This window comes from Chiloscyllium plagiosum, unplaced genomic scaffold (genome assembly GCF_037043375.1).
Source record: "Chiloscyllium plagiosum isolate Xiang-an unplaced genomic scaffold, Cpla_swu_hap1 HiC_scaffold_21, whole genome shotgun sequence".
NCBI classification, from domain to species: domain Eukaryota; kingdom Metazoa; phylum Chordata; class Chondrichthyes; order Orectolobiformes; family Hemiscylliidae; genus Chiloscyllium; species Chiloscyllium plagiosum.
This window is the reverse complement of record NW_028270159.1, coordinates 45,082,845-45,107,952: the sequence shown is the minus strand read 5'-3', so window position 1 is coordinate 45,107,952 and position 25,108 is coordinate 45,082,845. Positions and strand designations below refer to the sequence as shown.

General features: G+C 44.4%; 1 protein-coding gene across 4 annotated transcripts in view; it reads left to right on the top strand.

Annotated features, from left to right (window-relative positions):
• The window catches only part of abca2 (ATP binding cassette subfamily A member 2), a 559,549-nt gene that overhangs the window by 281,477 nt on the left and 252,964 nt on the right, over positions 1-25,108 (top strand). For all 4 annotated transcript variants that reach the window (XM_087998533.1, XM_087998535.1, XM_087998534.1 and 1 more), the window contains exon 8: positions 9,512-9,730. In XM_087998533.1, coding sequence (XP_087854659.1) covers positions 9,512-9,730 — 219 coding nt within the window. The remainder of the gene's footprint in view (positions 1-9,511; positions 9,731-25,108) is intronic.

The following is a 25,108-nucleotide window of genomic DNA, read 5'->3' as shown; positions in this document are numbered from 1 at the left end:
TGGCCATGTAAAAGGTATGCATTTTGGATGTGATTTACTGTCAAATGTAAACATAGATTTCATCTGTAAGGCTTATATTTTAGCGTTTGAAAGTGTGTGCAAATAACTTGTGGTAACTTAAAAGTTGCCATTATACAGTATTTTTCTCCTGAGACTGAAGAACACTGAAATTCATTCAATCTGTAGCTAAATCCAGTGCACGGAGCCAGGAGAATAAAACCATCACAAAAAAGAAATCACTTTGCCAGGCTCCTCTTGGAGTTTATAAAGGGGTTGTGGTTCTTTATCTTTAGTCATTGCCACGATAGAGGTGAATTACTGTTAGTTTTTTGTAAGCTGCGTGTGTGAGATGGAAAAGACGACCACCTGGTGATCGGTTCCTGGGGACCGGCTGTGCCAGTCTCGTTGAAAGGTTGGTCAAGGACATCACTCCCTCCGGAATAGTCAAATGACAGATAATTGCAATTCATATCGATATTGTCACCCCAGAGGTAAAATGGTCAAGTCATAAAAAAAGTTTTTGTCAGAAGTTTTGACCTTTGAGCACCTTCGATTTGTTTTGTGCAACATATTTTGATCGTTTGCCTCTGTTACCTGATAAACATTAGAAAATGTAATTAGTGAGTCATTTCACATAAGTCAGCTTTATTTTTTTTTGAGGTCACCCATTTTCATGGTTAAACTGGAAGTCTCTCAGCCGTTATTAACCTACATAAATCCCCTGCCTTGCATAATATTTCTGAGCTGCCTTTATCCAGTAATAGCAGTTACCCAATATCTAACAGATTCTGTGATGTGAAGGTGGGGGTGTGGAGCTGATGAAGTAAGAGCAGGAGACTGAGTTCCCACTTACTGTTCAAAGGTTGTTGGGGATTATAGGACAGCCACACTCCTTCAGGTAGTTTATCAGTGGCTACTTTCTAATGACGTCAGTTGAATTGCAACATCTACATTGATTTACTTATCTTTAAAGGGAGTATGATGGTTCTAAGAACAAATCATTAGAGTCAACATATGCTACCGCACCTGCTGAGCATCTCCAGCAATTTCTGTTTATGTTTTAGATCTTCAGTGCCTGCTGTACCTTGTTTTATTCCCATCTGAAAATCTTTTGTATTACTGCCAGAAAAATGTCTACCATTCAACATTTTTCTGTTACACTCTAACTTGCATGTTTTGCACTTTTTATGCACTTCATGCCGTGGATGATTATATAGTTTGTGCTGTCCACGGAGCACCCTCTGTCCTGGACGAACACTGTCTTGTTTTTACTGTATCAGTTGTAAATTGTAGAAATGACAAATAAAAGCTACTCTCCTCTACTTATTCCAACCTTCAAGAAACTCATTGTTGCCTGCCTGCCTGCCATAACCCTTACCTCACTTGTCTATCAAAAATATAACTCAACCCTGAATAATGCAAAGACCCCAGCCTCCACTGCTATCTGGGCAAGAGAATTCCACACTAATGACCATCTGGGAGAGAAGAAAATCTTTCCTCTATTTTAAAAGGGAGACGTATTATTCTTAAATTGTGTACTCATGTTGTATTTGCACACTGAAGTTTTGTAGTACATGCACCAGGGCACCTCGATCCTTTGATATCACGGATGTTCAGCACTCTCTCTCCATTTAAATAGTGTGTTACATTTCAGTCATTCTTGCTTCTTTCTCTTTGTGCCTTTAGATCACTATCTATATTCCTTTGCAGAGTCTTTACTTCCTCCCAGCAACTTAATTTCTTAACTATCTTGGTGTCATTGGTCAATATTGCTACCTTACATTCGGTCTCTTCATCAAAGCTGTGGATACAGATTGAGACTCCGTCACTTTGAGCCCTGTGTCACTCCAAGTTACAGCCTACACACAAAAAGTTCCTATTTATCCCTACTCTCCACTTCCTGTTACCTAACAATCCTGTATCCCCGGGCTTCACAACCTTTTTAGTATTAAGGCACGTTTCAAAGAAACAAACATTTCCACAACATATCAACACTTCTCAACTGAATTGATTGCAGACTAACATTATATTCACTTGCATTTACAACACTATGGCCTTAGGATGGGCAACATGGTGCACGCAACAAGCTAAAGAAGAATCAAAAGCATGAATGTTTCAAATCTACCGGCAACAATGCACTGTCTTTGTGAGGACTGACACGTTTTCAAAATCTGCTCAATTCAACTGACATTGCACCTACGATGTTTTCATGTACAGACTTGCTTGATTAAGGTTTTGGCGATAGCATGTGCCTTCTTTGATTTTGCTCCCAGCTCAGCCAAAAGGTAACTAGTCTCTTGAGCGTTATCTCCTACCCATGTATATTCCATCTGAAGTTTGGTCTGCTCGATATTTTGTTCTGTCAACCTCTTGAGTGTGCTGATCGCAAGACATGGAGGTTTTGTTTGTAAATGTCGTCTTCTGCATGGGTTTCCTTCAGATGCCCCATGTTCTTCCCACATTCCAAAGATATATCGGTAAAGTGGATTGGGAATGCTAACTTGCACATAGTGTCCAGGGATGTGTAGGCCAGGTGGATTAGCCATGGGAAATGTGTGATTTTGGAGGGGAGTGCTTTTCAAAGGGTCAGTGCAGACTCGATGGCTTCTATCTGCACTATAGGGATTCTGTGAACCTACTTGGTACCATCAGTGTTTGCCAACTTCTCTCTACAGAAGAGAAATTCAGATAAGGGCAAGTGGTGTTTCCTGATCATAAAAATCCAAAGTCCAGATAACCTTCATTATACTGTCACTGAACAGTTCTTATCTTCTAATCTTTGAGTTCAGAGTTTCGTCCACAAAATTAGCAAATGAATTGCCGCTTTTGATACGAAACCTGTCTATTTTCTCACAGAATCTACTCTTAGATTTAGATCAGTGGCTTAACTGTTAAAAAAAAATCTAAAAATATTCACCTTAATGCCTGCATTAATGTGGAAACATGTCCAGGCAGGGAGGCCCGTTGGACAGCTGGTCAGAAACATTGCATGTCCCTTGACCACACTTGCTCAGTTTGTTCTCAACCTGGAGATGTAGTCTTCGGTCATTGTACACGCTCAGACCAAATGTTTCTCCTTTGCATGTGCAAGCAAGCTGCGTAATGAGCAGCTCACCCCCCCCCCCCCCCCAACCCCCCACTTCTACACGTGTGTCTTGCCGAATCTCCGTATGCACGCTGTGCTGAATCTCCGCACGTACGCTGTGCCGCATCTCCACACCTATGCCATACAAAATCTCCGTGCACACGCTGTGCCAAATCTCTACGTGTATGCCGTGCCAAATCTCTGCAAGTGCACCGTGCCAAATCTCCATACGTACACTGCGCCCAATCTCTGCGTGTAAGCTGCGCCAAATCTCCGCACATGCACAGTATCAGAAGTTCGTGCCAATTGTGTTGCATCCCAAGAATTTAGTGCCACACCTCTGACCTCGTGTGCCACTATGCACCATTTTAACACCTCTGCTACCACTCTTTTCTTGATACAATTTATTAAATGTTCCTTTGGAAATCCAAGTACACCACATCCACTGGTTCCCTTTTATCAGCCTGCTTGTTACTTCCTCAAGAATCTCTCCGACATTTCTTCCATACCATTTCACCATTATAAAGTCAAGTTGGCTCTGCCTGATCAGATATCCTGCTTAATAATGCATTCTAGCAATTTCCCTATGACCGATGCTAGGCAAAATGGCTTCTAACTTCCTACCTTTTGTCTCTAACCTTTATCTGAATAACTTCAGGCATTTTCTATGCCTTTTGGACCTTTCGAGAATTTAATAAATTTTGGGAGATTATGACCGATTACTATCTTTGCAGCCACTTTTTTAAAGACCTGAGAATTCAGGTCATCACAGTTTGTCAGCCATTAGGTCTAATAACTTTCCCAGCTCTTCCTTGTCTTTGGTGATTTTAATTGCACTATATTCATTCCTGCCTAACAATCCATGATTTCCACTTATCTTTGGGAAAATTTCTACAGTTCCTGGGTCTCAAAATCTGACACATTTCGTGATCCAACATTAGTCCTTGTAGATTTGTATAACGTTTCTTACAATTTGATATAATCTTTAATTTGCTTGCTTAGTTACAGATGATGCATCTTTCTCAAAGAATCCTTCTTTCTCAATGGGGTATATTTTTGTTGGGTTATCTAACAATTCCTAGAAAGTTTTCCACAATATCTCTACTGTCCTACCTTCTAAACCTAATTTTCTACTTCACTTGAGCCATAAATCCATATCTTTATGGATATCTTTATAATATTTTTAAAACACTAGTCTAAGACCTGAATATCTCTCTCTCAGACTGAACAAGGAATTGTATCATGTTATGTTTGCTGTCACCTAGAGGCTCTTGATTATTGATTAATTCTGTCTCATTGATACTTGCCACATGTAGAATAGCCTGCTCCTTGATTAGCTACAGAATAATGGGTCGAAAAACTTGTCCAAAATCAGTTCTCTTAGCTCACTTTCCAGCGTATCTTTGACAATCCGATTTAACCAATCCACATGTATGCATAATTATCGCGTCAATTCCGTTTATTTCTTCCTGTATACTCAATCCTACAGCATGACTGCTTGGGAGGCTATAAGCAGTGTGCACAAACGAGCCCTTATCTTTCCTATTTCTTATTTTTACTTAAACTGATTGTACTTCCTGGTCTTTCGAGAGAATCTCTCGTGATATACTATGGCTTTAAAGGTCTATTTTATCCTGGTTTCTTTTGAAAGAAAAGTTTTAAGACAGAGGTGCAGAGATGTACTTAAGGCTCATAAAGTAAACCATTTGTGAGGCTTTGAATTTTTTTGAAGTTAGAACAATAAAAGCAGCCTGAAGGGGTGTGGTCAAATTCCCACAGAACCAGGACCTTTAGTTTAGCTTTCAGCAGTTGATGTTGGAGTGCCAGTAGGGTTTGGAAGTTGCAGTACATCTCTCCCTGCTACACTCTCCTGTCTCAATTACAGATAAAAGCTGGGGGGTTTCTTCCCTGCTGCTGGAGTTGCATTGGAGGCAATGTGTTTTCTGAATTTGCCTTTTACCAAGGGTGTCTTTATGGAACAGTCACTGTTTCGCAGCTACTTAATCTGTTATGCTGTTAAGTTTTCCGTTTGGGTTGCAGCTAAGCCGATTCTTTCCTTTTATTCTTTCTTTTGTTGTATTTTAAATAGAGTGTATGAATAAAGTGTGTTTTGCTTCAAATCTAGTAATTTGTCCAATTGAATTGGATCTGGAATGCAGCACCTTATAGTTACCTTTTTAAAATAAGAGAATACTGGGGTCTAGACTATCTTCTTAATATATTTTGAGGGGTCTGGTCTGGTCTGGTCTATAACACTCTCCGCTGTACTAGTTACTTTGTTTATTGACAGAGCCACCTCGCCAGCCTTTCCTAGCCTCCTGTATTTTCAAAACTTTAATATTCCAGTCCTGGCCTTGGTTACTTTGCAACCATGACTTTGTAGTGAAGCATTTAGTGTAGCATTTTTATTTCTGTCTGTGCTAAGGATTGATCCATTTTGTTATGAATGCTGTATACATTTTGGGTTTTATATTTTCTGTCCTTTTCTGCCACGCTCTGGTCAAATTGCTACCCTGCTGCATTATCCTTTAATTTCCCTTTGATTTATCATATCTCCCCTCGTTTGATCTCTTTACCTCACTATTTAGTTTAAAGCTCCTTTTTTTTTATTCTTATTTCATTCACAGGATGAGGGCATTGCTGACTATGACAGCATTTATTGCCCATCCTTAATTTCCCAGAGGGCAGTTAAGAATTAGCCACATTGCTGTGGGTTTGGAGTCACATATAGGTCAGACCAGGTAAGGATGGCAGGTTCCTTCCCTAAAGGACATTAGTGAACCAGCTGGGTGTTTCCTGACCATCACAATGGTCATCATTAGACTCTTAATTCCACCATCTGCCATGGTGGGATTCAAACCCAGGTTCCCAGACCTGGGTATCTATATAACAACACCAGCAATAATGCCACCAGGCCATTGCCTCCCTAAAGTTACATGATTCACCAGGAGACATATCCCGGCACAGCTCAGATGAAGAATGGTATAGCTTCCCCATTTCCAGTCCCGCTGCGCAGATCCTGTGAAGTGAAATACATTTCTCCTACGGCAAGTTGCAAATCCAATTGTTTGTTTATCTCTTTAATCACATGTATCCATGCCGATCTGCTCATGGCTCATTTTAATCAATTAAACTCCTAACTCGCCCCCACCACCACTAATTAAACTCCTAACTCGCCACTAAAATGGCCAAATTTTATTACAACTTAAAACTGTCGGTTTTCCTGGTCACTTTGCATCTCTGTAGTCATTTATGCAAACTGCAGTATCCTCAAACCTGATGGTCGCCAGCAAAGACTCCTCCACTACCACCTCTTAGTCCTCTATCTGCCTCAGTGCAGTTACACCTCACTGTCCCTGACACAGGACCAAATCAGATGAACTTATCCATAATGTATGACTGCCTCCTTGCACAGCACATGCAGCTAACTTGTCCCTAGTCCACGATGCACCAAAGTGTCTGCCGCACGGTCTTCAGCTATCAGTGACTTTGATCTGAAGCTGCTTGATCTGCTGATATTTGCTGCAGCTGTGGTTCCTTTGGATTACACTAACATCCATCTGTACCCATGCACACTCTCAGCCAGCAATCCCCTGCAGTCTTTGTTGTGCATGAATTAATATTCCCAAGAAGTTTAATGTCTCATTCGCACTGTTGACAGTGTAGCACACCCTCGGTACTGCACTGGAATGGCAGCCTTGATTGTTCGCTTATATCACTGAAGTGTGGCTTGAGCCTGTACCTGATGAGTTATGAGCTGAAAACTCTGCCTGATTAAAATACAGAATGAACAGGAATCTTCAGAAGGGAAATGGATATACAGAGGAACCTCGATTATCTGAACGATATGGACGTGGAGTATTTTTGTTCGGTTAGTTGAATGCCAGCTAACATAGTCAGCCAAGCATCAGGACTTTGTGATCTTGTTTGGATAATCTCAAATTCAGTTAACTGGATGCCAGATAATTGAGGTTCCTCTGTATACTTAAGAAAGGAGACATTTGCAGGGCGAGAGGGGGAAAGAGCAGTGGATTGGAGCAACTTGGATAGATCTTTCAAAGAGTCAGCGTGGTTATAATGGGCTGAATGGGTGTTGCAGTGTTGTTTGAGTCAATGGATCTGACGCACAGTTTTAAGAATATGTCTACCAGCCATCTATCTTTAACAATTCAAATTGGAAAGTTTTGTTTTATAATTTGAAAATGCAAACTCAAAACCTGGCAAAAATAGTTTGAAATGAAGCATACAGATGTGAATAATATTTCACGTTTTAACCCTCCCAATACCCCAGGTGAGACTGATGCCATTGGAGGTGTTGCACGGATAAAACATTATAATGGCAGGCATAATGTTTCAGCAGGAACTTGGTCTCCAGTTTGAGAGGAAGTGCATTTTTTGGTTGCAGTTCCAGTGGCATCATTCCCGCGGGGGAGGGGGTTAAAATTTCAGATAATATTCAGATCCATATACTTCATTTCAAGATATTTTTGTCAGGTTTCAAATTTACATTTTCAATTTCGTAACAACACCAAGGTGAAGAGTTTGCTGCGGATATTGATGAGGCAATGTATTAGTATTCATACAAATGCAGACCTTATCACCTATGAGATTATTGCTGAGGACCTCTTTCAACTGGAAAGGGTTCTTTTGCATTTCCCCATCAGCTCTGTGCTCAGTGACCTACATTACTTCACAGACTGACAACGCGAGCAATTTAAAATTCTCATCCTGGTTTTCAATCCCTCTGATGACTTCACCCTTCTTTATCTTAATAACCTCTGGCCGACCTACAAACTCCGAGATCCCGCACTTCTCGAATGATGAGCTCTTGCTTCATCTCTCATTTTCATCACTGACTCCACCATTGACAGCTAAAGTTGACATTCCCTCCACAACTAGCTACACAAACTCTCCCTTTTCGCGCCCCCCCCCACCTCCATACACAAAGATGTTCCTTAAAAGCTAAACCTTCTGAGCACTTCTAGTCACTTTACCTCATCTTTCTTTATGCGGCTTGATGCCAGATTTTATCTGAGAGCATCCTTGTGGAAGGGCAGCACATTGGCTCAGTGGTTAGCACTGCTGCCTCACAGCACTAGGGTCCAGGTTCGATTCCAGCCGTGGGCGACTGTCAGCGTGGAGTCTGCACCTTTTCCTCTGGGTGCTCTAGTTTCCTCCCACAGTCCAACGATGTGCAGTTTAGTTGGATTGGCCATGCTAAATTGCCCATAGCGTTCAGGGATGTGCAGGCTAGGTGGATTAACCACGGCAAATGCAAGGTTACAGGGATTGGATAAGGGAGTGGGATGCTCTTTGGACAGTCAACATAACTAAGTGGGCCAAATGGCCTACTTCCGCACTGTAGCGATTCTGTGAAATGGAAGTCATTATTGTAATTTGTTCAAAACTACCTGGAGACACAAAAACAAATGCTTTAAATTTATAGATAAGGAGCTAATGAAGATGTCAGACTGCAAAGTTGAACAGAATAAGCAATGATATGGAGGTGCTGGTGTTGGACTGGGGTAGACTAGGTTTAAAAAATCATGCAACACCAGGTTATAGTCCAACAGGTATATTTGGAAGCACTAGCTTTCGGAGTATCTCTAGGCTCAGAGGTAAGGGCATTACCATTGCAGTACAAGCGCCCTTCATTCTGAGTGACTTGACATCCCCATGATACTGTCCCAGCTGTTAGCATGTAGTTTTAAATCCCACATACTTAGAAGTTAGAATCCCTACAGTGTGGAAACAGGCCCTTCGGCCCAGCAAGTCCACACCGACCCTCCAAGGAGTAACCCACCCTGACCCATTCTTATTTCTCTACATTTCCCCTGACTAATGCACCTAACATTACGGGCAATTTAGCCTGGCCAATCCACCTAACGTGCACATCTTTGGATTGTGGGAGGAAACTGGAGCACCCTGAGGAAACCCACCCAAACACAGGGAGAACGTGCAAGCTCCATACAGACAATCGCCCGAGGCTGGAATCGAACCCGGGTCCCTGGTGCTGTGAGGCTGCAGTGTTAACAACTGAGCCACCATGCCGCACCATACTGTGGTTGACCACCTTGGTGTTTTGCCTGAGGAACTAGAAGAATGACCCTCTCTAACACTGAGTGGAACTGGGAACATAAGGCAAAAACATCCACTGTAGCATCCACTGGCCCTTCCTCCAAGTTGAGAAATGAACACTGTTGCGCATCTTCAAGGTCAAAGATCATGAAATGTTAAAACATTATTTTCATCCATTGATCTAGGCTCCCACTAACATAACGGGAAGGTGTATTTTCTAGAGTCTCCCCCAGTTGATAAATCAGATGTATTGTGGCCTGGCTTTGTGCTCTGTTTCTGCAGCAAGTTGGCGTATTATTTCTGACTTTCTCTTCCACACCTGATGAAAATTTTGATTCTCGTTTCTAGAATATATTGTTCGCCCCCAAGGTATTGGAGTACCTGACTTGTAACGATGAACAGGACGATCTGCAGAAGATCCTCGCGATCCCTGCCTCTCAGAAGGTTCGGCTGAGCAGTTACCGGGCAGCTGTGTGCAACACCACCGCCAAACTGCGCAAGGAGCATTTCCAGGAACTCGCCAATAAACTTCAAAGCCAAGTGGACGTCCAGAAAATTGTGGACAAAGTGAGTCAAATTTAGATCTTATTTTCAGAGACCAAAAGCTTTGACTCTTTCATTTTGAATCTTCCTTCTTGTTCAATGTCCTGTCGTTTCTCAATGTAGGCAATCTGGGTGTCCTCACTCCTACCTTAACTTTTCCCACGTTAGTTGTTCTCATCTTAACATGAGTCTTTCTTTGTGCAGTATCTAAACTAGACAAAATGGCACAATCAATAAAAGCTGCATTTGAGTGTCCATCCAAGGTCGCTAGCTCCACCTGAAAGGATCATTGAGCTCTGGTGTACTGGCTTGGTCTTGTGATGAAGTTACTGAGGACTAGAATGTTCCTAATAACCTTTCTCCAGAACTTAGTGCACTATAGCACATGAGAGAGGTGAACTAATGTTCCAAGTTTGCACCACCAGTAAAAAGGCTCATTCAGCAGTTCTTGGGAAATGCTTGTTGCTGGTTAGACAGTATCCTGTTGAATTATGGACACTTTAGAGAAGATGTCAAGGCTTTGGAAAGGGTTCAGAGTCATAAACTCATGCAGCATGTAAACAGGCGCTTTGGGTCCAACCTGCTTGCTCCTGGCCCAAACTTTTCCTATTCATGTACTTATCCAAATGTTTGTTAAAGGTTATAACTGTCCCCACATCCACCACTTCCTCTGGAAGTTCATTCCACACACGTACCACTCTTTGTCTATAAGACGCTGCTCCTCATATCTTTTTAAAATCTTTCTTCTCTCAGCTTAACAATATACACACTAGTCTTGAAATCCCCCATCCTATGGGAGAGACACCTGCCATTACCCCTCATGATTTTATAAGCCTCTACAAGGTCACCTCTAACTTTTGCCCCAATGAAAAAAAGTCCCAGCTTATCCAGCCTCTGCCCATAAGTTAAACTCTCCATTCCCGGCAACATCCTAGTAACTCACATCTGAACCCTCTCCAGCTTAATAATATCCTTCCTATAAGAGGGAGAACAGAAGTGGACACACTGCTCCAGAAGAGGCCTCCTGTACAACCTCAACATAACGTCTGAACTCCTAGACTCAAAGATCTGAGCAGTGAAGGCAAGTATGCTAAATGGCTTAAAAAACACCCTATCTAAATATGATGCAAAATTAAATGAATTATGTCCTTGAACCCCTAGGTCTCTCTGTTCTACAACACTAACCAAGGCCGTACTTTTAATTGTATAAGTCCTACCATTGTTTTACCAAAATGTAATATCTCACATTTATCCAAATTAAACTCTATCTGACATTCCTCAGCCCATTGTCCTAATTGATCAATATCTCTTTGTAATCTCAGATATCATGTGGAGGTGCTGCTGTTGGACTTGGGTAGACACAGTCAGAAGTCACACGACACCAGGTTATAGTCCACCAGGTTTATTTGAAATCACGAGCTTTTGGAGTGCTGCTCCTTCGTCAGGTGAAGTCACTTCAGCTGATAAAGGAATAGTGCTCTGAAAGCTTGTGATTTTGAACAAACATGTTGGATTATAACCTGGTGTCATCAACTAGGAAAAAGTGAGGACTGCAGATGCTGGAGATCAGAGTTGAAGAGTGCGGTGCTGGAAAAGCACAGCCGGTCAGGCAGCATCCGAGGAGCAGGAGAATCGACGTTCCGTGCATGAGCTCTTCATCAGGCTCCTGATGAAGGGCTTATGCCGGAAACGTCGATTCTCCTGCTCCTCGGATGCTGCCTGACCGGCTGTGCTTTTCCAGCACCTCACTTCTTGACTATAACCTGGTGTCACGTGGCATCTGACTTAATCTTAGATAACCTCCTTCACTGCCCACTGTATCACCAATCTTGGTAACATCCGCAAGTTTACTAACCATGCCTTCTATATTTTCACCTAAATCATTTCTATAATGATAAACAAAAGTGGACCCATTACCGATTCCTGTGGAACACCACTGGTCACCGGCGTCCAGTCCAAGAACCAACCCTCCACCACAACTCCGCCTCCTGCCATTAAGCCAATCTTGTAACCAATTGGCAAGCTCACCCTGAATCCCATGTGATTTAACTTTACTAATTAGTCTACTGTGAAGAGACATACCAGAAGGTGCCAGAGATGAGGGATTTCGGTAATGCAGTGGGCCTGAAGAAACATGTATAGTACGTAGAGCGGAGAAGGTTAAAGTGAGATTTAATGCAAGCGTTCAAACACTTGAAGGATTTTGATGGAGCTGTTGCAGAGAAAATCTTTTGGGGATTGGAGGGGGTGACAGTAATCCGACGACACAGGTTTAGAGTTCATTGTCAACTGAACCAGAGTCTCGATCAGACATTTGATGCAGTGAGTTCTTAGGATGTGGCATGCATAAGTGGAAATGACGGGGACAGTTTTCAGAAATAAATTCGGGCTTGTAGAAATTGTGGAATAATGGGATAAAATATGGAGAAAGGAGCATTTTAGATTCCTGTTTCAATGAGCCAGCAGAGAGATAATGTGCTGAAAGGCCTCTTTTGTGTGGTATGATATATGTACAGGGATAAAAGACAACCCTCAGAGCTATAATTTCCCACACGTGGCAGGTCACGACTGTTGTCATTACAGAGCAGAGGGAAGGCCGTCCTCTGAAAATGAGTAGGAAGCTGGTGTAGAAAATCTCAGCAGGATGTCCTCTGGCACTATTAATTACTCACTGGTGTGGAGAATTTGTGGTTGTTACAGTTAGTGTCTTCTTTCTAAAAAGTGGCCTCATGTTGAATTATTTGCTTTAATAAATTAAGCTTAATCACAGATGTGATTTGATAGTATTTGTATCAGCCATTTATTCTATGTCGATGAAAAGGAAGTTGTGCCACTTGATATCTTGCAAGTTTGGGATGTTCTGAGGTCACACAAGGTGCTGTATAAATGCACATATTTCTTTTGTCTCATGAGCTATTGTTTTTTGTTGGGAAGGAAACTTCTACCTCTTTGAGATTTTATTCTCCTCATTTACCACGATGCCTGATGTCCTCCTGAGTCCAGAGAGCAGGTCTTAAAAATGTGTTGCTAGAAAAGCGCAGCAGGTTAGGCAGCATCCAAAGAGAAGGAGAATCGACGTTTCGGGCATAAGCCCTTCTTCAGGAATGAGGAAGGTGTGCCAAGCAGGCTAAGATAAAAGGTAGGGAGGAGAGACTTGGGAGAGGGGCGTTGGGAATGAGATAGGTGGAAGGAAGTTAAGGTGAGGGTGATAGGCCGGAGAGGGGGTGGGGGCGGAGAGGTCGGGTAGAAGATAGCAGGTCAAGAAGGCGGTGCTGAGTCTGAGGGCTGGGACTGAGAAAAGGTTGGGGGGAGGGGAAATGAGGAAGCTGGAGAAATCTGCATTCATCCCCTGTGGCTGGAGGGTTCCTAGGCGGAAGATGAGGCGCTCTTCCTCCAGGCGTCGTGTTGCTATGGTCTGGCGATGGAGGAGGCCAAGGACCTGCATGTCCTTGGCAGAGTGGGAGGGGGAGTTAGTGTTCAGCCACGGGGTGGTTGGGTTGGTTGGTGCAGGTGTCCCAGAGGTGTTCCTGAAACGTTCCGCAAGTAGGTGGCCTGTCTCCCCAATGTATAGGAGGCCACATCGGGTGCAGCGGATGCAGTAAATGATGTGTGTGGAGGTGCAGGTGAATTTCTGATGGATATTGAAGGATCCCTTGGGGCCTTGGAGGGAGGTGAGGGGGGAGGTGTGGGCGCAAGTTTTGCATTTCTTGCGGTTGCAGGGGAAGGTGCTGGGAGTGGAGGTTGGGTTGGTGGGGGGTGTGGACCTGACAAGGGAGTCGCGGAGGGAGTGGTCTTTCCGGAACGCTGATAGGGGAGGGGAGGGAAATATATCCCTGGTGGTGGGGTCCGTTTGGAGGTGGCAGAAATGATGAAGGATGATCGATTTATCTGGAGGTTGGTGGGGTGGTAGCTGAGGACGAGTGGGGTTCTGTCCTGGTGGCGATTAGAGGGGCAGGGTTCAAGGGCGGAGGAGCGGGTAGTGGAGGAGATGCGGTGGAGAGCATCGTCAACCACGTCTGAGGGGAAATTGCGGTCTTTGAAGAAGGAGGCCATCTGGGTTGTTCGGTATTGGAACTGGTCCTCCTGGGAGCAGATGCGGCGAAGGTGAAGGAATTGGGAATATGGGATGGCGTTTTTATAGGGTGCAGGGTGGGGGGAGGTGTAATCTAGGTAGCTGTGGGAATCAGTCGCTTTAGAGTATACGTCCGTTTTGAGTCGGTTGTCTGAGATAGAGATGGAGAGGTCTAAGAAGGCGAGGGAGGAGTCTGAGACGATCTAGGTAAATTTGAGGTCGGAGTGGAAGGTGTTAGTAAAGTGGATGAACAGTTCATCCTCCTCGTGGGAGTACGAGGCAGCGCTGATACAGTCATCAATGTAGCGGAGGAAAAGGTGGGGGGTGGTGCCAGTGTAGCTGCGGAAGATGGACTGTTCCACATATCCAACGAAGAGGCAGGCATAGCTAGGGCCCATGCGGGTGCCCATGGCTACTCCTTTGATTTGGAGGAAGTGGGAGGATTGGAAGGAGAAGTTGTTAAGAGTGAGGACCAGTTCAGTCAGTCGAAGGAGGGTGTCAGTGGAAGGGTACTGGTTGGTACGGCGGGAAAGGAAGAAGCGGAGGGCTTTGAGGCCTTTGTGATGGAGGATGGAGGTGTACAGGGACTGGATGTCCATGGTGAAGATAAGGCATTGGGGACCGGGGAAGCGCAAATCACGGTGTCCCGAACGTAGGTGGGGAGTTCTTGGACTAAGGGGGACAGGACCGTGTCAAGGTATGCAGAGATGAGTTCGGTGGGGCAGGAGCAGGCTGAGACAATGGGTCGGCCGGGGCAGTCAGGTTCGTGGATTTTGGGCAGGAGGTAGAAACGGGCGGTGCGGGGTTGTGGGAATATGAGGTTGGAGGCGGTGGTTGGGAGATCCTTAGTCCAAGAACTCCCCACCTATGTTCGAGACACCACCCACGCCCTCCACCTCCTCCATGACGATGCTCTCCACCGCATCTCCTCCACTTCCCGCTCCTCCACCCTTGAACCCCGCCCCTCTAATCGCCACCAGGACACAACCCCACTAGTCTTCAGCTACCACCCCACCAACCTCCAGATACATCGGATCATCCTTCGTCATTTCTGCCACCTCCAAACAGACCCCACCATCAAGGATATTTTTCTCTCCCCACCCCTATCAGCGTTCCGGAAAGACCACTCCCTCCGCGACTCCCTTGTCAGATCCACACTCCCCACCAACCCAACCTCCACGCCCGGCACCTTCCCCTGCAACTGCAAAAAATGCAAAACTTGCGCCCACACCTTCCCCCTCACTTCCCTCCAAGGCCCCAAGGGATCCTTCAATATCCATCAGAAATTCACCTGCACCTCCACACACATCATTTACTGCATCCGCTGCACCCGATGTGGCCTCCTCTACATTGGGGAGACAGGCCGCCTACTTGCGGAATGTTTCAGAGAACACCTCTGGGACACCTGCACCAACCAACCCAACCACCCCGTGGCTCAACACTTTAACTCCCCCTCCCACTCTGCCAAGGACATGCAGGTCCTTGGCCTCCTCCATCGCCAGACCATGGCAACACGACGCCTGGAGGAAGAGCGCCTCATCTTCCGCCTAGGAACCCTCCAACCACAAGGGATGAATGCGGATTTCTCCAGCTTCCTCATTTCCCCTCCCCCCACCTTTTCTTAGTCCCAGCCCTCAGACTCAGCACCGCCTCCTTGACCTGCAATTTTCTTCCCGACCTCTCCGCCCCCACCCCTTCTCCGGCCTATCACCCTCACCTTAACTTCCTTCCACCTATCGCATTCCCAATGCACCTCCCCCAAGTCACTCCTCCCTACCTTTTATCTTAGCCCGCTTGGCACACCCTCCTCATTCCTGAAGAAGGGCTTATGCCCGAAACATCGATTCTCCTTCTCCTTGGATGCTGCCTGACCTGCTGCGCTTTTCCAGCAACACATTTTTAAGCTCTGATCTCCAGCATCTGCAGACCTCACTTTCTCCAGAGAGCAGGTGCAGAGGTGAGCTTGGAGCGTTGCATGGGGCACTGCTGAATCTTCAGGTGGAATTAACACCCTGCGAAAAGATGGCTTCAGAGGCAGGGAGAGTATGAGATTGAGCAGGACAGTGGGGATGACACCACTTTCTTGCCTCTGACTGGGCAGAGAGACCTTTATAGATGTTAATATTTTAAATCAGCCTGTTCAGTTTTATTTTTTGTTCATTTAAGGGATTTGGGCATTGCCAGCTATTCCCATTGCCATTTATTACCTGTCCCTAATTATTCAGAGGGCTATTGAGAGTCGATCACATTGCTGTGGGTTTGGAGTCACATGTAGGCCAGACCAGGTAAGGATGGCAGTTTCCTTCCCGAAAGCACATGAGGGACCCAGATGGGGTTTACCCGTTAATCAACAATGGTTTGATGGCCGACACCGGACTCTTAATTCCAGCTCATTATCATTTTTTTAATCCGCCTTGGTGGGATTTAAACCTGGGCCCCCCAGAACATTATCGGGTCTGTAGATTAATAGTCTAGCGATAATACCATTAGATCGTTGCCTCTCCTCTGAGCAGGAGGAGCTCAAACCCAAACCTCTTGCATGTAGAGGGTTGGCGATGGTCTTGTAGCTTTATCGCTAAACTGTTAATCGAGAGATCTAAAAGTGTCTCTACATATTTTCGAATCAACCTGTTTGGAGATATTACTACACAGCTCTGGAGCAGGTGGGATTTGAACTGAGGTCTGCTAGCTCTAGGAGAGGGACATTACCACTGTGCCACAACAGGCCAACCAGGAAAGTCTGTAAACCTTGCCACCAATTGAGGGAATTAATTGGTCGAGTAGTTCGCACTCTCACTCACCCTTATCCTACCAGTACAGGTACTCAATCAGTGTCAGGCATGACAGTCACCTGTAAGGTAAATACATCTGGCATTTATGAGTATGGAGGCTGGGTACCACATTGTCTGATCAAGGCAGCCGGCATCAGGAAGGAGTTGCATCTAGAAACTGCACCTGCCCTTGCTTCCAGCACCACTTCCTCACTCCCCTTCCAAGGCCCTTGCCCGTGATCACAACTTGACGGCACGGTGGCACAGTGGTTAGCACTGCTGCCTCAAGCGCCAGGGACCCGGGTTCATTTCCCGCCTCAGGCAACTGTCTATGTGGAGTTTGCACGTTCTCCCCGTGTCTGCGTGGGTTTCCTCCCACAGTCCAAAAATGTGCAGGTCAGGTGAATTGGCCATGCTAAATTGCCCGTAGTGTTAGGTGAAGTGGTAAATGTAGGGGAATGGGTCTGGGTGGGTTGCTCTTCGGCGGGTCGGTGTGGACTTGTTGGGCCGAAGGGCCTGTTTCCACACTGTAAGTAATCTAATCTAATCTAATCTAATCTTGATCCTCATTCGCCTGTGGCCTGGGATCCCAGACTTCCTCCGGAAGCAGCTGCCACCACTTTGGGGGCACAAGCAGCAATGACCAGCTGCCAGTTTCTCCTTGGGTAAGCTGCTTTTGGAAGGTGGGATTTCTGCCCTGAGAGTCCTTGATTTCAGAGAAAACCCACTGCTGATCACTTTGGTGCCCAGCTGGCACATAATCAGGCAGAACCAAAGGAGGTGTAGCTAGTGGGAGAGACCTCTGTCATCTCAATGAAATACTGCCCACGGAACAGAACAACACAGAAGGTGGTGACTCAGCACATTCAGTCCAAGACAGCTCCTGCGAAGGGCAATGTAGTTAGTTCCTTTTCCCCACTTTAACTCCACACACCCTGCAATGTTTTTTCTCCTTCATTAAATTTCCTTTTGAGGGCTCATATGGTCATGAATCAGTAGTGACCATCTTATCAGACAATGCGTTCAAATCCTAGCAAGTCATATAGTCCCCCCCCCCCCCCCCCACCTGTCATTGCTGGTTCTGTTGTCATTCACTGTTTAGTGTATCTGCTCGTCATTGTTCCTGATGCTAACTGAATTAGTTTCCCATCATTTCCTACTGCCTATTCCCCTTACAATGTCAAAAATCTCTTCCAAATTTCCTCTGAGTATTCCCTCCCCTAGGGAGGACAACCCATGTTAAGAAACCATCCTTTACTCCATTTTAGATTTATTTATAAAGTGGACCATTTCAAATTTATTGTTCAGAATATTGAGTACAGGAGTTGGGAGATGATGTTGTAGCTGTACAGGACATTGGTTAGGCCACTGTTGGAATATTGCATGCAATTCTGGTCTCCTTCCTATCGGAAGGATGTTGTGAAACTTGTAAATCTTTTCTGAACCTTTTCAAGGATGTTGCCAGGGTTGGAGAATCTGAGCTACAGGGAGAGGCTGAACAGGCTGGGGCTGTTTTCCCTGGAGCATCGGAGCCTGAGGGGTGACCTTTTCGAGGTTTACAAAATTATGAGGGGCGTGGATAGGATAAATAGACAAAGTTTTTTCCCTGGGATGGGGGAGTCCAGAACTAGAGGGCATAGGTTTAGGGTGAGAGGGGAAAGATATAAAAGAGACCTACTGGGCAACTTTTTCACGCAGAGGGTGGTATGTGTATGGAATGAGCTGCCAGAGGATGTGGTAGAGGCTGGTACAATTGCAACATTTAAGAGGCATTTGGATGGGTATCTGAATAGGAAGGGTTTGGAGGGATATGGGCCGGGTGCTGGCAGATGGGATTAGATTGGGTTGGGATATCTGATCGGCATGGAGGGGTTGGACCGAAGGTTCTGTTACCATGCTGTACATTTCTATGACTGTATAAATACATAGTTCCTAACTCTACATCCCACCACTACTCAGAAATGCGATACGAGAATCCAGAGAAAGTATATTCCTGTCAGGGTGAAAGGGAAGGCTGGTAGGTATCGGGAATGCTGGATGCCGAAAGAAATTGAGGGTTTGGTTAAGAAAAAGAAGGAAGCATATGTCGGGTATAGACAGGATAGATCGAGTGAATCTTTAGAAGAGTATAAAGGCAGTAGAAGTATACTTAAGAGGAAAATCAGGAGGGCAAAAAGGGACATGAGCTAGCTTTGGCAAATAGAATTAAGGAGAATCCATAGAGGTTTTACAAATACATTAAGGACAAAAGGGTAACTAGGGAGAGAATAGGGCCCCTCAAAGATCAGCAAGGCGGCCTTTGTGTGGAACCGCAGAAAATGGGGGAGATACTAAATGAATATTTTGCATCAGTATTTACTCTGGAAAAGGATATGGAAGATATAGACTGTAGGGAATTAGATGGTGACGTCTTGCAAAATGTCCAGATTACAGAGGAGGAAGTGCTGGATGTCTTGAAATGGGTAAAGGTGGATAAATCCCCAGGACCTGATCAGGTGTACCCGAGAACTCTGTGGGAAGCTAGAGAAGTGATTGCTGGGCCTCTTGCTGAGATATTTGTATCATTGATAGTCACAGGTGAGGTGCTGGAAGACTGGAGGTTGGCAAACGTGGTGCCACTGTTTAAGAAGGGCGGTAAAGACAAGCCAGGGAACTATAGACCTGTGAGCCTAACGGTGGTGGTGGGTAAGTTGTTGGAGGGAATCCTGAGGGACAGGATGTAGATGTATTTGGAAAGGCAAGGACTGATTAAGCATAGTCAGCATGGCTTTGTGCGTGGTAAATCATGTCTCATAAACTTGATTGAGTTTTTTGAAGAAGTAACAAAGAGGATTGATGAGGATAGAGCATTAGATGTGATCTATGTGGACTTGAGTAAAGCATTCGACAAGGTTCCCCATGGGAGACTGATTAGCAAGGTGATATCTCATTGAATACAGGGAAAACTAGCCATTTGGATACAGAACTGGCTCAAAGGTAGAAGACAGAGGGTGGTGGTGGAGGGTTGTTTTTCAGATTGGAGGCCTGTGACCAGTGGAGTGCCACAAGGATCAGAGCTGAGTCCTCTACTTTGTCATTTATATAAATGATTTGGATGTGAGCATAAGAGGTACAGTTAGTAAGTTTGTAGATGACACCAAAATTGGAGGTGTAGTGGACAGCGAAGAGGGTTATCTCAGATTACAACAGGATCTGGACCAGATGGGCCAATGGGCTGAGAAGTGACAGATGGAGTTTAATTCAGATAAATACAAGGTGCTGCATTTTGGGAAAGCAAATCTTAGCAGGACTTATACACTTAATGGTAAGGTCGTAGGGAGTGTTGCTGAACAAAGAAACCTTGGAATGCAAGTTCATCGTTGCTTGAAAGTGGAGTCGCAGGTAGATAGGATAGTGAAGAAGGCGTTTGGTATGCTTTCCTTTATTGGTCAGAGTATTGAGTACAGGAGTTGGGAGGTCATGTTGTGGCTGTACAGGACATTGGTTAGGCCACTGTTGGAATATTGCGTGCAATTCTGGTCTCCTTCCTATCGGAAAGATGTTGTGAAACTTGAAAGGGTTCAGAAAAGATTTACAAGGATGTTGCAAGGGTTGGAGGATCTGAGCTACAGGGAGAGGCTGAACAGGCTGTGGCTGTTTTCCCTGGAGCGTCGGAGGCTGAGGGGTGACCTTACAGAGGTTTACAAAATTATGAGGGGCATGGATAGGATAAATCGACAAAGTCTTTTCCCTGGGGTCATGGAGTCCAGAACTAGAGGGCATAGGTTTAGGATGAGAGGGGGAAGGTATAAAAGAGACCTACTGGGCAACTTTTTCACGCAGAGGGTGTTTCGTGTCTGGAATGAGCTGCTGGAGGATGTGGTAGAGGCTGGTACAATTGCAACATTTAAGAGGCATTTGGATGGGTATATGAATAGGAAGGGTTTGGAGGGATATGGGCCAGGTGCTGGCAGGTGGGACTAGATTGGGTTGGGATATCTAGTCGGCATGGACGGATTGGACCGATGCTATACATCTCTTTGACTCTATGACTTGTGTTCCTAAGTGTCTCTTTATGTGTTTAAGTAATTATACAATGAGTCCTCCTGCCAACTGTATACACTTCACTTTAATTAATACATTTAATCACTTCAGTTTGTCCAGGTAACTGTAATCTCTCATCCCTGGGACCATTCTAATAAAGCACTTTATAATAATCACTTATGCAGTGGGAATAAGGATAGCATTAAAGTCAATTAAACCACTTGTGTTGGCTCATTCTGTTCGGATCTAATGCAACCTTTTGAAAAGATGCTGTTATGATTCTCTTAACTGATAAGTTTTGAAAGGTTTGAATTCCCGGTGACAAATCTAAAAGCATTGCCCAAGGTTTTAATATTTGTATCCGCAAAGCAAAAACTGAAATCAACATGACTAATTACATTATTTTGTTGGCAACTAATGTTCAAAATGAAAAAAGACATAACCTATTTTAATGTCTTAATATTGCTGATAGCCAACTATATTGCTCTCTTTGTAGAATTATATTTTTAAAGGAGTAAATTCAAAGTTACTACCAGCTACCAACAAAGTCACCTCTCTGATTTCATTGAGCCATAGCATCCAAATTTATTTCCAGTTTTCTGAAAATTTCTTTAGACCAACACCCAGTGGTGAAGGCCCACTCTTTTGTTTCCTTCTCTTGGCCTTGTCAGGGTGTTGCTTCCACAGGTTCCATCATCTTCATCAGGGGATAAGCTCTCACCAACGCTCTGCTTCATTGCTAATAGGGAATATGTTTTTTTCCCTTTGTCCATCCCTCTCTCCCTTTGTGATTAGGGTCTTAATTGGGCTGTCCAAAAGGCTGTCCGTCTAACCATGGCAAAGCCATAACTTTATCCTGTGCTTTCCATTGTTAAACCTGAGGCACGAATTTCCACAACACTTACCCTGGGCCCTTAATCCCTTTGGTCACACAAGGTCTCACAGGTTGAACCAGTAGTAAGTTGTGTGTTCCTTTCCATTATTACATTTATGGCAAACTAAATAGACCCATTAAAACATAAGCATATTATAAAACCTTGCATATATTACAATACGCTGAGGAAAGAAGCATCCCAGAAAGTAAAAAGCCAGTAATATATGGCAGTAATATACTTGTCATACTGCAGTTCCATTTTGAAATCGACAAGATGAGTCAGACCACTATATGCCATTTACCGGTTTTGCTGTTTTATCTCTTCTGGGATATTTTCATATGTCAAATACACTCCCTTGTGGTGAAACAATCTCACATTAAAGCCAACTGGAGGTAAAGACATACCTTGATTTGCTGAAGACTTCAACCCTGAAATTGCGCATTATGTTCTACTGTTTTTACCTCATTGAAAATTAAGTTACCACCAAGAACTTGCTATGTGGGACTTCCCTTGCAGAAATCTTGTCTCACCATTGCTTTTAGGGAGGTTCTTGTGTTGATGCTATATTGCCTGGTGACCTGGGTGCTTTGAACTTAAAAAGAAAAATGGCTGCCCGTTATATTGTTTTTAAAAAAAAAATCATGTGCCATATCCTGTGCATGGGAGCAGTTACAATGACATCTTGAGGGATTTGGAGAATGTCATAAATCGTTAGAGTGGATTTGGAGTGTTTGTTTTCAACTGAACGTGAAAACTGGATTAACTTTGCAGTGAATCATCTCTATACCCTGCCCCTGACTTATAACCTTCTACCATTTTTTCTTACAATGGGGGAAACAAATTGGAAGTTGGTTTTGGACTGCTGTCTATTAACAGTCAGAACACAGATGCTGCCTTGAATTGTTGTAAGGATGGGTCCAGTACTGAAAAAGATTGGTTTGTATTACAGTCTCTTCAGACTTTCTGGGGCTGAATCAAATCCAATAACTATCATTGCTCTTTATGATATATGGTTATAATCTACACATTGGTCTAAATGTGGGCATTAGAGTTTCACCCAAGAGATGCAGTGAGAGTGACTGCCCTTGACATCAAAGGCAATCTTTTTCTGTTGCTGGATCAACGCTCTGAAACTATCTTTAACAAGGGCAGGTGACCTAGAAGTCAGTGGGGAAGCACTTTGGGGCCAGCGACCATAATTCAATTAGATTTAAAATAATGATGGAAAAGGATAGACCAGATCTAAAAGTTGAAGTTCTAAATTGGAGAAAGGTCAATTTTGACGGTATTAGGCAAGAACTTTTGAAAGCTGATTGGGAGCAGATGTTTGCAGGTAGAGGGACGGCTGGAAAATGGGAAGCCTTCAGAAATGAGATAACAAGAATCCAGAGAACGTATATTCCTGTCAGGGTGAAAGGAAAGGCTGGTAGGTATATGGAATGCCGGATGACTAAAGAAATTGAGGGTTTGATTAAGAAAAAGGAGGAAGCATATGTAAGATATCGACAGGATAGATCGAGTGAATCCTTAGAAGAGTATAAAGGATGTAGGAGTATACTTAACAGGGAAATCAGGAGGGTGAAAAGGGGACATGAGGTAGCTTTGGCAACAAAAATTAAGGAGAATCCAAAGAGTTTTCACAAATACGTTAAGGACAAAAGGGTAACTAGGAAGAGAATAGGGCTCCTCAAAGATTCGTAAGGCAGCCATTGTGTGGAGCTGCAGAAAATGGGGGAGATACTAAATGAGTATTTTACATCAGTATTTACTGTGGAAAACGATATGGAAGATATAGACTGTCGGGAAATAGATGGTGACATCTTGCAAAATGTCCATATTACAGAGGAGGAAGTGCTGGATGTCTTGAGACGTGTAAAGGTGGATAAATCCCCAGGACCTGATCAGGTGTACCCGAGAACTCTGTAGGAAGCTAGAGAAGTGATTGCTGGGCCTCTTGCTGAGATATTTGTATCATTGATAGTCACAGGTGAGGTGCTGGAAGACTGGAGGTTGGCTAACGTGGTGCCACTGTTTAAGAAGGGTGGTAAGGACAAACCAGGGAACTATAGTACAGTGAGCCTGACGTTGGCGGTGGGCAAGTTGTTGGAGGGAATCCTGAGGGACAGGATGTACATGTATTTGAAAAGGCAATCAAAACTGATTAGGGATAGTCAGCATGGCTTTGTGCGTGGGAAATCATGTCTCACAAACTTGATTGAGTTTTTTGAAGAAGTAACAAAGAGGATTGATGAGGGCAGAGCAGTAGATGTGATCTATTTGGAGTTCAGTAAGGCGTTCGACAAGTTTCGCATGGGAGACAGGTGAGTAAGGTTAGATCTCGTGGAATACAGGGAGAACTAGCCATTTGGATACAGAACTGGCTGAAAGGTAGAAGACAGAGGGTGGTGGTGGAGGGCTGTTTTTCAGACTGGAGGCCTGTGACCAGTGGAGTGCCACAGGGATCGGTGCTGGGTCCTCTACTTTTTTGTCATTTACATAAATGATTTGGATGCGAGCATAAGAGGTACAGTTAGTAAGTTTGCAGATGACACCAAAATTGGAGGCATAGTGGACAGCAAAGAAGGTTACCTAAGATTACAATTGGGTCTTGACCAGATGGGCCAGTGGGCTGAGAAGTAGCAGATGGAGTTTAATTCAGATAAATGCGAGGTGCTGCATTTTGGGAAATCAAATCTTAGCAGGACTTATACACTTAATGGTAAGGTCGTTGGGAGTGTTGCTGAACAAAGAGATCTTGGAGTGCAGGTTCATAACTCCTTGAAAGTGGAGTCGCAGGTAGATAGGATAGTGAAGAAGGCGTTTGGTCTGCTTTCCTTTATTGGTCAGAGTATTGAGGACAGGAGTTGGGAGGTTATGTTGCGGCTATACTGGACATTGGTTAGGCCACTGTTGGAATATTGCGTACAATTCTGGTCTCCTTCCTATTGAAAAGATGTTGTGAAACTTGTAATGGTTCAAAAAAGGTTTACAAGGATGTTGCCAAGGTTGGAGGATTTGAGCTATAGGGAGAGACTGAATAGGTTGGGGCTGTTTTCCCTGGAGCATCGGAGGCTGAGGGGTGACCTTATAGAGGTTTACAAAATTATGAGGGGCATGGATAGGTAAATAGGCAAAGTCTTTTCCCTGGGGTGGGGGAGTCCAGAACTAGAGGGCATAGGTTTAGGGCAAGAGGGGAAAAATAGAAAAGAGACCTAAGGGGCAATGTTTTCACACACAGGGTGGTACGTGTATGGAATGAGGTGCCAGAGGAAGTGGTGGAGGCTGGTACAATTGCAACATTTAAAAGGCATTTGGATGGGTGTATGAATAGGAAGGGTTTGGAGGGATATGGGCCGGGTGCTGGCAGGTGGGACTAGATTGGGTTGGGATATCTGGTTGGCATGGACAGGTTAGACCAAAGGGTCGGTTTCCATGCTGTACATCTCTATGACTCTATAACACCGGGGATATGCCTACACCATATGGACTGCAGCGGTTCAAGAAGGCAGCACAGCACCAAGACCGCAATAACAGTTAAGGATAAGCAATAAATGACCCATATTCCACAATTAAAAAGATGAAACTCACATCAGAATTTGCAAGTTACAGTCATATTTTCTAGGCCATTTCATGGCACGAAAGGGAATAAGGTGACATGTAA